General features: G+C 42.9%; 1 protein-coding gene across 1 annotated transcript in view; it reads left to right on the forward strand.

Annotated features, from left to right (window-relative positions):
* Positions 1–19,207, forward strand: part of LOC133099846 (transmembrane 4 L6 family member 1-like) — a 47,994-nt gene that overhangs the window by 2,838 nt on the left and 25,949 nt on the right. Inside the window, exon 2 of the mRNA XM_061203703.1 lies at positions 6,162–6,227. Within this exon, the coding sequence (XP_061059686.1) occupies positions 6,162–6,227 (66 nt within the window). The remainder of the gene's footprint in view (positions 1–6,161; positions 6,228–19,207) is intronic.

Raw genomic sequence — 19,207 nt, forward strand, 5'->3', positions numbered from 1 at the left:
AAGGGACACTGCAGGCAATGACAAGCACACTATCCATTTATCATCAGCTCCATGTCAAACACTGTGTAAAGATATGGAAGGGAGAAATCCTGAATTCACAGTTCCTGCCCTTTACTAATCATTGTAACAGGCGTTTGCACAAAGGTTTCGAGTGTATCAAATGCTTGCACACATGTTATTTCATTTGTGAGGCGGGATCATCACCTCCATCCTATGGGTAGGGAAATGAGTCCCAAGGAGATTAAGTCATCTGACTGCGGCCACGCGGAGGGAGCGCAGCAGAATTAGGACTTAAAACACTCATCTGAGCCCAAAGCCCATAATCTCTCCATTTCTCCCATTTGATGCACACGTGGGCTTGCAACACGGGGCACAGAGAAAAAGATGGCACATGTGAAGCTAAGCCAGCAGAGCCCTGCTCTGTACATGCCCTGATGAAACGAGACAGGAAAGTGCCTGCGGGGGGCTGCTCCAGAAAGTCTGCTTTCCAGATGAGAGAGAAAAACCGGACCACATGAGTCCCTGTCTCCCCACCCTCCCTGCCAGGAGGTCAGCCACTCGGGGGCTGAGTTTAGACACACAGGGCTCACGGCCATGGTGTGTAAAGTCACATCCAGCAGTATGTCATCTCCTAGGCAGGGAGGTCCCCTGCAACCTCCCCATATTATTGCTGGAAGGCAGCCTCGGGACCTCAGCAGGGTAGTTGTCTCAGCAAAGCCACGGCCAAGAATAACAGCTCTCTGTTCTCATGAGGTCACAGGCCAACCCAGAACGCCTGGCAGGCTTCTGTGGTTAAAACAGGGCACCTGGGACAAGCATGACATAAACCAAATTGGTTGCTCTAGGGACTGAGACGCAGGGCCCCAGTTTCTTTTCATATGTAACTAATGGCTGTTTTCCAGCGATATTATTTGCAGACTTGGCAAGACCATTAGGAGGCAGAGGTTAGAACTAGTCCGTGGTGTGGTTTGGGATCACTTGAGGCCTGATTGGAGGTGGAAGGTTTGCAACAGGTGGGGGTCTGCCTGACCCAGCAGAGATGGTCCCTAGGTTCCTTCACCAAGGGAGATGGGAAAACACACAACTAATTCAGCCCAGTGGGGTGAGTACCTGCCACAGTGGAGGCCTGGAGTCTGCAGGAGAGGGAACAGTCAACTCTACCTCTGGGAACCAAGAGAGGCATACCAGAGAAACAGGTATCTGAGCTGTACTGTATAGAATTACAGAATCAGTAGGTATTTGCCAGGCAGAGAAGGGAGGCGCATGTTCCAAGCAGAGGAAGCAGTTTGTATAAAGGCAGAGGAGCATCACAGAGTACGATGCATTCATAGGAACTGTGCAGTTTGGTGTGACTGGAGCAAGGGTTGCTTACGTGAAGAAGGGATAGGAAACGGTGCTGAAATGCAGACTTAGGCAACATTCTGTTTGACCTTGTGTACCATGCTGAGGAGCCAGCCCCTTACCCTTAATAGCTGACCCACAGATATTCATTGAGCATCTACTATGTGCTAGCACTGTTCTGGGTATTAGCGATACAGTGGAGAAAAAAAAGCAAACAAAATTCCTACTCTCCTAGGGCTTACATTCTAGTGGAGAAGAGAAAGATCATAAACAATCAACTGCGTGGTGATGTCAGGTGGTGAGCACTAGGAAGAAAATAGAGCAAAGGAATAGATAGACAGCAAGATACTGGCTGAGGAGGTGGTGTTTGAGAAGCCACTTGAATGAGTGAAGAATAGCCATGCTGATATTTGGGGGAGGAGCATTCCAAACAGAGGGATGGGCACATTCTAAGGCCCTGAGCTGGGAATGGGCTGAATAATTCCTAGATCTGCAAGAAAACCAACGTAGCTAGAACCACGTAAAAAAGATTTGGAAGAGAGGGTAGGAAATGAGGTCAGGGGAGAAATGAGCATCCACTAGAACTTTTAAGCAGGAGAGAAGCATGCCCAGGTGCCATCAAGCTATGACAATTCTGACTTGAATCCATCGCTTCATCCTGACCCCCATGTTGGAGCCTGGTTTGCTGGAAATGCCAAGCTATGCTCCCCAGAAGGTGCTTGGAAACACTCTTAGCACCCACCTCCTCCAGGGTGGTTCCAAAAGCTCTCATTTGTCAGGCCCAAACTTGTACCCTTGCCACACAATCTCCAGTTGACCCTCCCATTTGACTCAAGGGAGCCTTGGGTCTCCCAAAGGCCCAGCAATAAGACAGAAGAATCAGTAATTCCTGTTGCCAGAGAATCATCCGAACTAGGAAAAGAAACTCAAAAAAGGGAGAGCATTACCTCATCTCCAGGTTATGAGTGTACAGCCACCTGAGGCTCAAAGCTGCCCTCAGCCATCCCCCAGGGAAGCCAGGAGTCCCGGCCCATCTCTTCCTACCTGGGAGGTTCCCATCAGCTCTATATCCCAGCACAGAGTTAGCATGAGATAACTTTGAGAATCTGAGATTTTTGTGAAAATACTTCACTTAAAGAAATATATATCAGTGAATAAATGGGAAATACACACGCCCATCACACCAGTCAGGTTTCTCTAGAAAATTTTAATATGCCTCATTCGTGCAATAAACAGTGCAGGGTATACCGTCATTCAGTAATTTGCGTGAGGTCCGCAGAAAGCACCAGCAGTTCTGATCTTTGTCTTCTCCTCTGGGGCTAAGAATTCAGGTATGTGACCTGCTTTTTATCAGTGTAGGGAAGAAAGAAAATACGGCCGAAGACCAGGAAGGGAAAGGGAAAGAGTGGGCTGGCAGACCCTTAATAATGCTCTTCCTCTCCTCTCTCACCTCCTCAGCTCAAAAATCATACTGTTTAAGGCATCTTGGAACTGAATATTTGAACTGGAAAGAATCTTAGACATCAATATTTTAACAGTTCTTATTTTATAGATTTTTTTGTATGATGTCATTTCCTGCAAATGAAAGTTACCATCCCTTTATTCCTCATCTAGCCTTGATTCATGCCATCTCACCTTCAGCTTTGGTATTTTTTTGTTTGTTTTTGTTTTCTGGCCACACTGCGTGGCTTGTGGGATCTTAGTTCCCCTGACCAGGGATTGAACTTGGGCCCAAGGCAGTGAAAGCACAGAGTTCTAAGCAAGTCCCTGGTTTCTTTTTTCTTCTTTTAAATTTTTAAAAAGATGTCATTGAAGTATAGTTGATTTACAATGTTGTGTTAATTTCTGCTGTACAGCAAAGTGATTCAGTAGTACATATGTATAGCCTTTTTCATATTCTTTTCCATTATGGTTTATCACAGGATATTGAATATAGTTCCCTGTGCTATACAGTAGGGCCTTGTTGTTTTTATAGAGTTAAAACAGAGATCCAAGGGTGGTTAGGCTAGATGCAGATCATAGAGCTAGTGTACGGCATAGCCTGGTGTAGAATGCAGGTCTCTGGGCTCTCATCTGTTGACGCTTAAAAGATGCCCAAAGCAGCAGACAGAGGTGGCTCAGAGGGGCAGTGCCTTGGTGGGGTCAGTTCTGGCCAAGGTCTGATGGGCAGCATTGCAGATCAGGAATTCCATCTTGTCTGTGCACAAAGTAAAACCTCTCAGGGAATCTGATCAACACTAACCAAGCTCACCAAAGCTCAATTGATAAAAATGTCAGTGTATTTATCCCAAGGAGAACCAAGGAGAAATACTGCTGCCAGGAAAAGGGGTGGGGGGGTGGGCAATGCACGGCTTTCTCTCCCCTGTGCCCATGGCCGTGGTATGCAGGGTGGTGGGAGCCAAACGGAGTTGGGTTTGAAACACTCTCTACAGCAGGCCAGCTGAGAGAGTTCAGGCAAGGCACTTGTCTCTCCAAGTCTCAGTTCCTCTCTCGGTGACATGTGGATATCAGTAGTAGCCACAACCTGTGGTTAGGATGAGCACTGTAGGAGATCATGCGGAGAGCACTCGGTCCCAAGCCCGGCTCATGGATTGTGCTCATTCAATGGCCACTGTAAGAGAGTGGGAGCAAGGGATGCCTAACCATCACTGTACCTAGTGTTACGGAGTTGCCCCATTTCCACTAAAGGGAGCTGATGATAAGGCAAACTCAGCACACTCTTCCCCAACACAGCAGACACACACCGCCAAGTCCTAAAACCGTGGTTCTCCTTTTACTAGGTGCTGTGTCACTGCCCCGGCGCCCATCAAGTCTTCCTAAAGTTTGCAGAACACTGGGGAGTTGGCCAGAGTTTGGCGCAGTGTCTGTCTGTTTTGCTTTACCAGGAATTGGATACCTTTAGGAGGGGTATGCATCCTCCCGTTCTCTCCACAGTCCCCACCACTCCCTATTGTCTTATACCAGGACACGTCTTCTTACTTAAAATTACCTGCTTGGGAATTCCCTGGTGGTCCAGTGGTTAGGACTCCATGCTTCCACTGCAGGGGCCACGGGTTCGATCCCTGGTCGGGGAACTAAGATCCCACAAGCCACGCGACTCAGCCAAAAAAAAAAAAAAAAAGTTACCTGCTTGGCCACTAAAGGCATGAGAGTTTGCAACCACCACCACCACCTTAGACTATCAGGTGAAGGAATACATCCGTGTAGGCAACAGTCATCTTTAGCATCAATCACATACCCATACATTCCCCAGGGTACGTCTTGGTCACCTTGGTGAGAAGTAGGGATTTCCCAGATGCCTGCATCAGCAAACACATTTACCAACTATCTCTCAGGGTGAGGTGATTTTTCTCATAAAGTTAAGTTCATCCATTATGTATTTTTTTCTTGCTCCTGACCCATGGCCCTATCATGCCCCTACCTTCCTCCTACCCAACAGTGCCGGAAGAAACATGGCGAAATGTCATCATAGATTTTACCACCATAGCACTGGGTCCTGATTCCATGTTGGGCACCGTGGTAGGCGCTGCTGAACCAGCACTCAGAACCCAGTGGTAAAAGGAGAATGAGCACGCCCAGTGCGACAGGATGGAGTGACTGGAAGGAAGGAACCATTCATTTTGCCGGGGGTGGATGAGGGGGTCATGGAACACTACAAAGAGGAGATGTATTGGTTTCCCATAGCTGCTATAATAAATTACCACAAACTTGGTGGCTTAAAACATCAGAAATCTATTCTCTCACAGTTCTGGAGGCCAGAAGCTCTCAGTAAATGTGTTGGCGGGGCCCCCTGTTCTCAGCTGTAAGGGAAAATCATTCCTTACCTCTTGCAGCTTCTGGTGGCTGTTGGCATTCTTTGGCTTATAAAGACATTCTCCAGTCTCTGCCTCTGTCTCCATATCACCTTCTCCTCTGTGTGTCTCTCAGAACTCCTTCTGCTTCTCTCTTATAGGGATACATGTGATTGCATTTAGGGCTCACCCAGATAATCCAGGATAAACTCCTCCTGTTAAGATTCCCAACTCAGGTGTTTCATGTTTGGTAATTGCAATCATTATTGCTTTTGTTGTGGTCATCCATGAAAAAAAAAAAAAAAAAGGGCAAAAAAAAAAAAAAAAAAAAAAAAGATTCCCAACTCAGGGACTTCCCTGGTGGTGCAGGGATTAAGAATCTGCCTGCCAATGTAGGGGACACGGGTTCGAGCCCTGGTCTGGGAAGATCCCACATGCCGCGGAGCAACTAAGTCCGTGCACCACAACTACTGAACCTGCGCTCCGCAACAAGAGAAGCCACCACAATGAAAAGCCCACGCACCACAATGAAGACCCAAGGCAGTCAAAAATAAGTAAATAAATAAATAATAAAGATCCCAACTCAATCATATCTTTTGTCATATAAGGTAATATTCACAGGTCCCAGGATTCAGAAGTGAATATATCTTTGGCGGGGTGGGGTGGGGGGAGCCATTTTGTTCAGCCTACTACAAAAGATAACATTTTAACTGACCCTTTGTGGGTGAATAGGAGTTTATCTGATGGCAAAGGGTGAAGGGCATATTCAAAAGCCCAGAGGCAGGAAGGTCCCGCGTCTCTACTGGGGGCCCATAAGGTGGTGTGTCAAGAGGTCTCGATGGAGGAGAGGTGAGGCTCTGGTGGCAGGTCAGGAGCAGGGCATAAGGGCTCATGTACAATGTCCAGGACCAGTGTTGTGTCCTACAGGCAATGAGGAATCATTAGACATTTTTAAATAGCTTGAGTTTTGAAACTTTGTTCCGAAAAGGTAACATTCCCTTCATTACAAGAGCATCTTCTTTGCCACAGGTTATGGTGCCAGCGCTGATGCTGTTGAGGGGAGGTGGAGAGGACTGCTGTGCTCACAGATGTGGGGTAAGTACTGTGGGGTCTACAGAATGTTTAGACTCCCACCCATACCCCCAAAAGGGCTTACTTCCTAGGCTGCAAGCTTTCTCTCTTCTGAAGGCCAGACTATTAACCCATTGACCATAGTCTAGTACTTCTAATACCCTCTTTTCATTTATTTAGTTTTATCGAAGTATAGTTGATTTACAATATTGTGTTAGTTTCAGGTGTGGAGCATAGTGATTCAGTATTTTTGCAGATTATACTCCATTACAGGTTATTACAAGATCATGGGTATAATTCCTTGTGCTATATAGCATATCTTTTTTGGTTATCTATTTTATACATAATCGTTTGTATCTGTTAATCCCATATGCCTAATTTGTCCCACTCCCCTTCCCTCTCCCCTTTGGTAACCATGAGTTTGTTTTCTGTATCTGTGAGTCTGTTTCTGTTTTGCATATACATCCACTTGTATTATTTTTTAGATTCCACATCTAAGTGACTAATACTTCCTTTTAAAGTACAGTGATATTATGCAGGGCTCTCTCCAACAGTGATGAGGGTTATTGCATGAGATGCCAGGAAGAATGAGCCTGGAGAGGGTATAAAGAGAGCCGTTAACACACAAAGCCCGTGAGTTCTGGTGGACCAGCCTGCCAGGGTTTGGTTGGTTGTTTCTATCAGTCTGTCTGTCTGTGGGAAGGTCTAGGACCCTCCATCCTCTGGCTTTCTTATTTCCCTAATAGCCAGTAGATTAACACATCCTAGAACTGGGATTTGAGCAAGAAGAGAATTGGAGATTTTACTGTCAAAAACTCTTTCACAGATACTCTCTTACAATCGCCCCATGAAGAACAGAAGGCTGACACTCTGTAAGTGTATCCATTATGTATCTATGTCTTGTTCCTGACATGTGGCCCTCTTATATCACTGCTCTTTCTACTGCCCAACGCTGCTGGAAGAAACCAATGGAAATGTCACCACAAATTTTACAAACTTGTCTACATTAGATGAATAGGAAAGGAAAAGCCCAGAGAGGCTGAGTGGCCTGCCCAGATTCTCATGGCTGTAATCTTAGAGCTGGAATGGACATATAAGACTATTTACGCAACTCCAGGAAGAGTATAAGCTGCTTTCTTCAAGGCAAGGTCCACAGTTATCATCTACATACTCCCAGATGCCTGACACACGGTCAGCTCTCAAGACACACCCAGTGAAGTCAGGTCTGGCTGACCTGGGACTCGTCTTGGTCTCCTGACCCCCAAGATCGTGCCCTTTCCCACATACAAACCTGCTTACCAAGGTCCCTGCTCACAGCAAGCTGTTCACTGTTCTTATATTCCTAGTTCATACACTGTCTCACTTCTTTTCTGCTCTCAGAGTCCCCTCTCCCAACCCTTGCAGTCCCCAGTCAGACCCTCCACAGAGACCTTAGCCACCAGGTCATTTGAGGACCATCTCCAAGGAGCTCCCTGAGTCATTCCATTCAACTCCAGCCAGCCCCTCCCTCACTTCCTGTGGTAAGAAAGACACAACATGAATGTGCCAGGAATAACAGCTCATGCTTTGAAGCAAACGAGTCCCTCAGCTTTGCCCCAATTTAATGCACTAATATGCCAGAAGGTCGCCTCTCCCAGACGCTTGCCTTGCAGTCACACTCATTCACCCACCCAGTCAACACGTTTATGGAGTTTGTACACAGTACAAGGCCCTGTGTTTACCGCTGACTCAGGCATTAGAAAAATGACTATTCATTTATTCATCCAATCATACAACACTTACTGAACACCCACCACCAGGATGGTGAGTAGGTTTCATTTAGGTTTCAAACAAAGCCAATACCAATTGGTCAGTTGTTCTGTTTTGAGGACTGTGGTGCTTTTTCTTCTAGGGGAAGAGTGCTGAGATCAATTACTGATGTCTGCTGTGAGTGCAGACTAGGAGACTGGCAGCACACGTATATTACGTGCCAGGCAGTGTGTAGGCTCTAAGAGTTCAGTGATGAATAAGTTACATTTCCTGCTCACAATTTTGTAGTGTGTGATTTCATTCATTACAATTGCAAATGGAACACCCATTTATGATAAAAACCCTCCAGAAAGTAGGCATAGAGGGAACTTACCTTAACATAATAAAGGCCATATATGACAAACCCACAGCCAACATCATTCTCAATGGTGAAAAACTGAAAGCATTTCCTCTAAGATCAGGAACAAGACAAGGTTGCCCACTGTCACCACTATTATTCAACATAGTTTTGGAAGTTTTAGCCACAGCAATCAGAGAAGAATAAGAAACAAAAGGAATCCAAACTGGAAAAGAAGAAGTTAAACTGTCACTGTTTGCAGATGACATGATACTATACATAGAGAATCCTAAAAATGCCACCAGAAAACTACTAGAGCTAATCAATGAACTTGGTAAAGTAGCAGGATACAAAATTAATCCACAGAAATCTCTTGCATTCCTATACACTAATGATGAAAAATCTGAAAGAGAAATTAAGGAAACACTCCCATTTACCATTGCAACAAAAAGAATAAAATACCTAGGAATAAACCTACCTAAGGAGACAAAAGACCTGTATGCAGAAAATTATAAGACAATGATAAAAGAAATTCAAGATGATACAAACAGATGGAGAGATATACCATGTTCTTGGATTGGAAGAAGCAACATTGTGAAAATGCCTATAATACCCAAAGCAATCTACAGATTCAGTGCAATCCCTATCAAACAACCAATGGCATTTTTCACAGAACTAGAACAAAAAATTTCACAATTTGTATGGAAACACAAAAGACCCCAAATAGCCAAAGCAATCTTGAGAAAGAAAAACGGAGCTGGAGGAATCAGGCCCCCTGACTTCTTCAGACTATACTACAAAGCCACAGTAATCAAGACAGTATGGTGGGCTTCCCTGGTGGCGCAGTGGTTGAGAATCTGCCTGCTAATGCAGGGGACACGGGTTTGAGCCCTGGTCTGGGAAGAATCCACATGCCACAGAGCAACTAGGCCCGTGAGCCACAACTACTGAGCCTCCGTGTCTGGAGCCTGTGCTCCACAACAAGAGAGGCCACGAGAGTGAGAAGCCCGCTCACCGCAATGAAGAGTGGCCCCCACTCACCGCAACTAGAGAAAGCCCTTGCACAGAAACAAAGACCCAACACAGCCAAAAATAAATAAATAAAATTTAAAAAAAAAAAGACAGTATGGTACTCGCACAAAAACAGAAACGTAGTTCAATGGAACAGGATAGAAAGCCCAGAGATAAACGCACGCACCTACAGTCACCTTATCTTTGATAAAGGAGGCAAGAATACACAATGGAGAAAAGACAGCCTCTTCAATAAGTGGTGCTGGGAAAACTGGACAGCTGCATGTCAAAGAATGAAATTAGAACACTCCCTAACACCATACACAAAAATAAACTCAAAATGAATTAAAGACCTAAATGTAAGGCCAGACACTATAAAACTCTTAGAGAGTCAGCTCTACCCACCACCAGTGCCTCCCATCAAGCCTCTTAGATAGCCTCATCCACCAGAGGGCAGACAACAGAAGCAAGAAGAACTACAATCCTGCAGCCTCTGGAACAAAAACCACATTCACAGAAAGACAGACAAGATGAAAAGGCAGAGGGCTATATACCAGATGAAGGAACAAGATAAAACCCCAGAAAAACAACTAAATGAAGTGGAGATAGGCAACCTTCCAGAAAAGGAATTCAGAATGATGATAATGAAGATGATCCAGGACCTCGGAAAAAGAATGGAGGCAAAGATCGAGAAGATGCAAGAAATGTTTAACAAGGACCTAGAAGAATTAAAGAACAAACAAACAGAGACGAACATTACAATAACTGAAATGAAAACTACACTAGAAGGAATCAATAGCAGAATAACTGAGGCAGAAGAACGGATAAGTGACCTGGAAGACAGAATGGTGGAATTCACTGCTGCAGAACAGAATAAAGAAAAAAGAATGAAGAGAAATGAAGACAGCCTAAGAGACCTCTGGGACAACATTAAACGCAACAACATTTGCATAATGGGGGTCCCAGAAGGAGACGAGAGAGAGAAAGGACCCGAGAAAATATTTGAAGAGATTATAGTCGAAAATTTCCCTACCATGGGAAAGGAAAAAGCCACCCAAGTCCAGGAAGAACAGAGAGTACCATACAGGATGACCCCAAGGAGAAACACGCCAAGACACATAGTAATCAAATTGGCAAAAATTAAAGACAAAGAAAAATTACTGAAAGCAGCAAGGGAAAAATGACAAATAACATACAAGGGAACTCCCATAAGGTTAACAGCTGATTTCGCAGCAGAAACTCTACAAGCCAGAAAGAAGTGGCATGATATACTTAAAGTGATGAAAGGGAAGAACCTACAACCAAGAATACTCTACCTGGCAAGGATCTCATTCAGATTCGATGGAGAAATCAAAAGCTTTACAGACAAGCAAAACCTAAGAGAATTCAGCACCACCAAACCAGCTCTACAACAAATGGTAAAGGAACTTCTCTAAGTGGGAAACATAAGAGAAGAAAAGGACCTACAAAAACAAACACAAAACAATTAAGAAAATGGTCATAGGAACATACATATTGATAATTACCTTAAACGTGAATGGATTAAATGCTCCAACCAAAAGACACAGGCTTGCTGAATGGATACAAAAACAAGACCCATATATATGCTGTCTACAAGAGACCCACTTCAGACCTAGGGACACATACAGACTGAAAGTGAGGGGATGGAAAAAGATATTCCATGCAAATGGAAATCAAAAGAAAGCTGGAGTAGCTATACTCATATCAGATAAAATAGACTTTAAAATAAAGAATGTTACAAGAGACAAGGAAGGACACTACATAATGATCAAGGGATCAATCCAAGAAGAAGATATAACAATTATAAATATATATGCACCCAAAATAGGAGCACCTCAATACATAAGGCAACTGCTAACAGCTATAAAAGAGGAAATCGACAGTAACACAATAATAGTGGGGGACTTTAACACCGCACTTACACCAATGGACAGATCATCCAAAATGAAAATAAATACGGAAACAGAAGCTTTAAATGACACAATAGACCAGATAGATTTAATTGATATTTATAGGACATTCCATCCAAAAACAGCATATTACACTTTCTCCTCAAGTGTGCATGGAATATTCTCCAGGATAGATCACATCTTGGGTCACAAATCAACCATCCGTAAATTTAAGAAAACTGAAATCATATCAAGCATCTTTTCTGACCACAACACTATGAGATTAGAAATGAATTACAGGGAAAAAAACGTAAAAAACACAAACACATGGAGGCTAAACAATACGTTACTAAATAACCAAGAGATCACTGAAGAATTCAAAGAGGAAATCAAAAAATACCGAGATACAAATGACAATGAAAACACGACGATCCAAAATCTATGGGATGCAGCAAAAGCAGTTCTAAGAGGGAAGTTTATAGCTATACAAGCCTACCTCAAGAAACAAGAAAAATCTCAAATAAACAATCTAACCTTAAACCTAAAGGAACTAGAGAAAGAAGAACAAACAAAACCCAAAGTTAGCAGAAGGAAAGAAATCGTAAAGATCAGAGCAGAAATAAATGAAATAGAAACAAAGAAAACAATAGCAAAGATCAATAAAATTAAAAGCTGGTTCTTGGAGAAGATAAACAAAATTGATAAACCATTAGCCAGACTCATCAAGAAAAAGAGGGAGCAGACTCAAATCAATAAAATTAGAAATGAAAAGGGAGAAGTTACAACAGACACCGCAGAAATACAAAGCCTCCTAAGAGACTACTACAAGCAACTCTATGCCAATAAAATGGACAACCTGGAAAAAACGGACAAATTCTTAGAAAGGTATAACCTTCCAAGACTGAACCAGGAAGAAACAGAAAATATGAACAGACTAATCACAAGTAATGAAATTGAAACTGTGATTAAAAATCTTCCCACAAACGAAAAGTCCAGGACCAGATGGCTTCACAGGTGAATTCTATCAAACATTTAGAGAAGAGCTAACACCCATCCTTCTCAAACTCTTGCAAAAAATTGCAGAGGAAGGAACACTCCCAAACTCATTCTATGAGGCCACCATCACCCTGATACCAAAACCAGACAAAGATACTACAAAAAAAGAAAATTACAGACCAATATCACTCATGAATATAGATACAAAAATCCTCAACAAAATACTAGCAAACAGAATCCAACAACACATTAAAAGGATCATACACCACGATCAAGTGGGATTTATCCCAGGGATGCAAGGTTTCTTCAATATACGCAAATCAATCAATGTGATAAACCATATTAACAAATTGAAGAATAAAAACCATATGATCATCTCAATAGATGCACAAAAAGCTTTTGACAAAATTCAACACCCATTTATGATAAAAATTCTCCAGAAAGTGGGCATAGAGGGAACCTACCTCAACATAATAAAGGCCATATATGACAAACCCACAGCAAACATCATTCTCAATGGTGAAAAACTGAAAGCATTTCCTCTAAGATCAGGAATGAGACAAGGATGTCCACTCTCACCACTATTATTCAACATAGTTTTGGAAGTCCTAGCCAGAGCAATCGGAGAAGAAAAAGAAATAAAAGGAATCCAAACTGGAAAAGAAGAAGTTAAACTGTCACTGTTTGCAGATGACATGATACTATACATAGAGAATCCTAATAATGCCACCAGAAAACTACTAGAGCTAATCAATGAATTTGGTAAAGTTGCAGGATACAAAATTAATCCACAGAAATCTCTTGCATTCCTATACACTAATGATGAAAAATCTGAAAGAGAAATTATGGAAACACTCCCATTTACAATTGCAACAAACAGAATAAAATACCTAGGAATAAACCTACCTAGGGAGAAAAAAGACCTGTATGCAGAAAACTATAAGACACTGATGAAAGAAATTAAAGATGATATCAACAGATGAGAGATATACCATGTTCTTGGATTGGAAGAATCAATATTGTGAAAATGACTATACTACCCAAAGCAAGCTACAGATTCAATGTAATCCCTATCAAATTACCAATGTCATTTTTTACAGAACTAGAACAAATCATCTTAAAATTTGTATGGAGACACAAAAGACCCTGAATAGCCAAAGCAGTCTTGAGGGGAAAAAATGGAGCTGGAGGAATCAGACTCTGACTTCAGACTATACTACAAAGCTACAGTAATCAAGACAATATGGTACTGGCACAAAAAACAGAAATACAGATCAATGGAACAAGATAGAAAGCCCAGAGATAAACCCACACACCTATGGTCAACCAATCTATGACAAAGGAGGTAAAGATATACAATGGAGAAAAGACAGTCTCTTCAATAAGTGGTGCTGGGAAAACTGGACAGCTACATGTAAAAGAATGAAATTAGAACACTCTCTAACACCATACCCAAAAATAAACCCAAAATGGATTTGAGACCTAAATGTAAGACCGGACACTATAAAACTCTTAGAGGAAAACATAGGAAGAACACTCTTTGACATAAATCACAGCAAGATCTTTTTTGATCCACCTCCTAGAGTAATGGAAATAAAAACAAAAATAAACAAATGGGACCTAATGAAACTTCAAAGCTTTTGCAGAGCAAAGGAAACCATAAACAAGACGAAAAGACAACCCTGAGAATGGGAGAAAATATTTGCAAATGAATCAATGGACAAAGCATTAATCTCCAAAATATATAAACAGCTCGTGCAGCTCAATATCAAAGAAACAAACAACCCAATCCAGAAATGGGCAGAAGACCTAAATAGACATTTCTCCAAAGAAGACATACAGATGGCCAAGAAGCACATGAAAAGATGCTCAACAGCACTAATTATTAGAGAAATGCAAATCAAAACTACAATGAGGTATCACCTCACACCAGTCAGAATGGGCATCATCAGAAAATCTACAAACAGCAAATGTTGGAGAGGGTGCGGAGAAAAGGGAACCCTCTTGCACTGTTGGTGGGAATGTAAATTGATACAGCCACTATGGAGAACTGTATGGAGGTTCCTTAAAAAGCTAAAAATAGAATTACCATATGATCCAGCAATCCCACTACTGGACATATACCCAGAGAAAACCATAGTTCAAAAAGACACATGCACCCCAATGTTCACTGCAGCACTATTTACAATAGCCAGGTCATGGAAGCAACTTAAATGCCCATCGACAGACGAATGGATAAAGAAGTTGTGGTACACGTATACAATGGAATATTACTCAGCCATAAAAAGGAACGAAATTGAGTCATTTGTTGAGACGTGGATGGATCTAGAGACTGTCATACAGAGTGAAGTAAGTCAGAAACAGAAAAACAAATTTTGTATATTAACGCATGTATGTGGAACCTAGAAAAATGGTACAGATGAACCAGTTTTCAGGGCAGAAGTTGAGACACAGATGTAGAGAACAAACGTATGGACACCAAGGGGGGAAAATCGCGGTGGGATGGGGATGGTGGTGTGCTGAATTGGGCGATTGGGATTGATATGTATACACTGATGTGCATAAAATTGATGACTAATAAGAACCTGCAGTATAAAACACACACACACACAAAAAAAATCAAAAAAACCTACTAATACTAAACTTTCTTTGGGTTATTTGTATAGAAATAAGTTAATATAAATGTTTCAGACATTACATGAAATTTCTAAAAATCTTATATGTTCTGGTATAATGTTATAAGTCATAATTCTAGTCATTACATTAAAATGTATATCTCAGAAATAACTAAATTTCCTTGTCACTTGCATTATTAAGAACTTTCATCAAATCTTTAACCATGGTCATTTTTCAGTCTTTTGTCATTTACAGACAGTTCTGGGTGTACTCTGATGCTTTTGCAAACATGTTCCTATAAAAGGGTTTCATCTTCAAGGAATTCATGGAAAAGACTCTGACAAGTACAGGTTTCTGCTAACTGACTATACTGCTGAACTGAATGAATAAGCATTTTCAGAACTCTAATGGAAAACTGATGAATTCATAAAAGTGCTAACAAAAGATCAAGATGAAAAAAAATTAATTACATGGGACTGAGTGAACTGATGAGGATGATTACAATTTTTGTGACTTTCTGTTTGAATTAAAAAAAAAACTCGTAGAGGAAAACATAGACAGAACACTCTATGATAAATCACAGCAAGATCCTTTTTGACCCACCTCCTAGAGAAATGGAAATAAAATCAAAAACAAAGAAATGGGACCTAATGAAACTTAAAAGCTTTTACACAGCAAAGGAAACCATAAACAAGACGAAAAGACAACCCTCAGAATGGGAGAAAATATTTGCAAATGAAGCAACTGACAAAGGATTAATCTCCAAAATATACAAACAGCTCATGCAGCTCAATATCAAAACAACAAACACCCCAATCCAAAAATGGGCAGAAGACCTAAATAGACATTTCTCCAAAGAAGATATACAGATTGCCAACAAACACATGACAGGATGCTCAACATCACTAATCATTAGAGAAATGCAAATCAAAACTACAATGAGGTGTCACCTCACACTGGTCAGAATGGCCATCATCAAAAAATCTACAAACAATAAATGCTGGAGAGGGTGTGGAGAAAAGGGAACCCTCTTGCACTGTTGGTGGGAATGTAAATTGATACAGCCACTATGGAGAACAGTATGTAGGTCCCTTAAAAAACTAAAAATAGGACCAGGGGGGCAAGATGGCGGAAGAGTAAGACGCAGAGATCACCTTCCTCCCCACAGATACATGAGAAATACATCTACACGTGGAACTGCTCCTACAGAACACCCACTGAACGCTGGCAGAAGACGTCAGACCTCCCAAAAGGCAAGAAAATCCCCACGTACTTGGGTAGGGCAAAAGAAAAAAGAAATAACAGAGACAAAAGAATAGGGACGGGACCTGCACCAGTGGGAGGGAGCTGTGAAGGAGGAAAGGTTTCCACACACTAGGAAGCCCCTTCGTGGGCAGAGACTGCGGGTAGCAGAGGGGGGAAGCTTCGGAGCCACGGAGGAGAGCGCAGCCACATTGGTGCGGAGGGCAAAGCGGAGATTCCCGCACAGAGGAGCGGTGCCGACCAGCACTCACCAGCCCGAGAGGCTTGTCTGCTCAGCCGCCGGGGCGGGCGGGGCCTGGGAGCTGGGGCTCGGGCTTCGGTGCTAGCCGGGAGGGAGTCCGGGAAAAAGACTGCAGCTGCCAAAGAGGCAAGAGAATTTTTCTTGCCTCTTTGTTTCGCGGCGCGCAAGGAGAGGGGATTCAGAGCGCCGCCTAAACGAGCTCCAGAGACGGGCGCGAGCCGCGGCTATCAGCGCGGATCCCACAGCAACAGGGACGCAGAGGGAAAAACGGAGAGATTCCCGCACAGAGGCTCGGCGCCGAGCAGCACTCACCAGCCCGAGAGGCTTGTCTGCTCACCCGCCGGGGCGGGCGGGGGCTGGGAGCTGAGGCGCGGGCTTCGGTCGGATCCCAGGGAGAGGACTGGGGTTGGCTGCATGAACACAGCCTGAAGGGTCTAGCGCACCACAACTAGCCGAGAGGGTGCACGAGAAAAAGTCTGCAGCTGCCGAAGAGGCAGGAGACTTTTTCTTGCCTCTTTGTTTCGCGGCGTGCAAGGAGAGGGGATTCAGAGCGCCACTTAAACGAACTCCAGAGACGGGCGCGAGCCGCGGCTATCAGCGCGGACCCCAGAGACGGGCATGAGACGCTAAGGCTGCTGCTGCCGCCACCAAACAGCCTGTGGGCGAGCACAGGTCATTCTCCACACCGCCCCTCCCGGGAGCCTGTGCAGCCCGCCACGGCCAGGCTCCCGTAATCCGGGGACAACTTCCCCGGGAGAGCGCACGGCGCGCCTCAGGCTGCTGCAACGTCACGCCGGCCTCTGCCGCCGCAGGCTCGCCCCGCCTCCTCCGTACCGCTCCCTCCCCCCGGCCTGACTGAGCCAGAGCCCCCGAATCAGCTGCTCCTTTAACCCCGTTCTGTCTGGGCGGGGAACAGACGCCCTCAGGGGACCTACATGCAGAGGCGGGTCCAAATCCAAAGCTGAACCCCGGGAGCTGTACGAACAAAGAAGAGAAAGGGAAATCTCTCCCAGCAGCCTCAGAAGCAGCGGATTAAAGCTCCACAAACAACTTGATGTGCCTGCATCTGTTAAATACCTGAATAGACAACGAATCATCCCAAATTTAGGAGATGGACTTTGGGAGCAGGATATATTAACTTTTCCCCTTTTCCTTTTTTTTGTGAGTGTAGATGTGTATGCTTCTGGGTGAGATTTTGTCTGTATAGCTTTGCTCTCACCGTTAGTCCTAGGGTTAGGTCCGTCCGTTTTTTTTTTTTTTTTTGGCTTAAAAATTTTTTTTTTCCCTAATAAATGTTTTCTTAATAATTCTTTCCTTATTTTCTATTTTTAAAAAAAATTTTTAATAAGTTTTTTCATATTTTTTATTTTAAAAAATTAAAAAATTTTTTTTCTTAATAAATTTTTTCTAAATAATTTTTTTCTTATTTTTAGTATAAAAAATTAATAAATCTATTTTTAAAAATTAAAAAAAAAATTTTTTCTTAATAAATTTACTCTTAATAATTTTTTTTCTTATTTTTTATTATAATTGCTTTATTTTATTTTATTTTATCCTCTTTTTTTCTTTCTTTCCATTTTTTCTCCCTTTTATTCTGAGCCGTGTGGATGAAAGGCTCTTGGTGCTCCAGCCAGGCATCAGGGCTGTGCCTCTGAGGTGGGAGAGCCAACTTCAGGACACTGGTCCACAAGAGACCTCCCAGCTCCACGTAATACTAAACGGCGAAAATCTCTCACAGATCTCCATCTCAACATCAAGACCCAGCTTCACTCAACGACCAGCAAGCTACAGTGCTGGACACCCTATGCCAAACAACTAGCAAGACAGGAACACAGCCCCATCCATTAACAGAGAGGCTGCCTAAAATCATAATAAGGCCACAGACACCCCAAAACACACCACCAGACGTGGACGAACCCACCAGAAAGACAACATCCAGCCTCATCCACCAGAACACAGGCACTAGTTCCCTCCACCAGGAAACCTACACAACCCACTGAACCAACCTTAGCCACTGGGGACAGATACCAAAAACAACGGGAACTACGAACCTGCAGCCTGTGAAAAGGAGACCCCAAACACAGTAAGATAAGCAAAATGAGAAGACAGAAAAACACACAGCAGATGAAGGAGCAGGGTCAAAACACACCAGACCTAACAAATGAAGAGGAAATAGGTAGTCTACCTGAAAAAGAATTCAGAATAATGATAGTAAGGATGATCCAAAGTCTTGGAAATAGAATAGACAAAATGCAAGAAACATTTAACAAGGACGTAGAAGAACTAAAGAGGAACCAAGAAACGATGACAAGCACAATAAATGAAATTAAAAATACCCTAGATGGGATCAATAGCAGAATAACTGAGGCAGAAGAACGGATAAGTGACCTGGAAGATAAAATGGTGGAAATAACTACTGCAGACCAGAATAAAGAAAAAAGAATGAAAAGAACTGAGGACAGTCTCAGAGACCTCTGGGACAACATTAAACGCACCAACATTCGAATTATAGGGGTCCCAGAAGAAGAAGAGAAAAAGAAAGGGACTGAGAAAATATTTGAAGAGATTATAGTTGAAAACTTCCCTAATATGGGAAAGGAAATAGTTAATCAAGTCCTGGAAGCACAGAGAGTCCCATACAGGATAAATCCAAGGAGAAACACACCAAGACACATATTAATCAAACTATCAAAAATTAGATATAAAGAAAACATATTAAAAGCAGCAAGGGAAAAACAACAGATAACACACAAGGGCATCCCCATAAGGTTAACAGCTGATCTTTCAGCAGAAACGCTGCAAGCCAGAAGGGAGTGGCAGGATATACTTAAAGTGATGAAGGAGAAAAACCTACAACCAAGATTACTCTACCCAGCAAGGA

The sequence above is a fragment of the Eubalaena glacialis genome, chromosome 10 (genome assembly GCF_028564815.1).
Source record: "Eubalaena glacialis isolate mEubGla1 chromosome 10, mEubGla1.1.hap2.+ XY, whole genome shotgun sequence".
NCBI classification, from domain to species: domain Eukaryota; kingdom Metazoa; phylum Chordata; class Mammalia; order Artiodactyla; family Balaenidae; genus Eubalaena; species Eubalaena glacialis.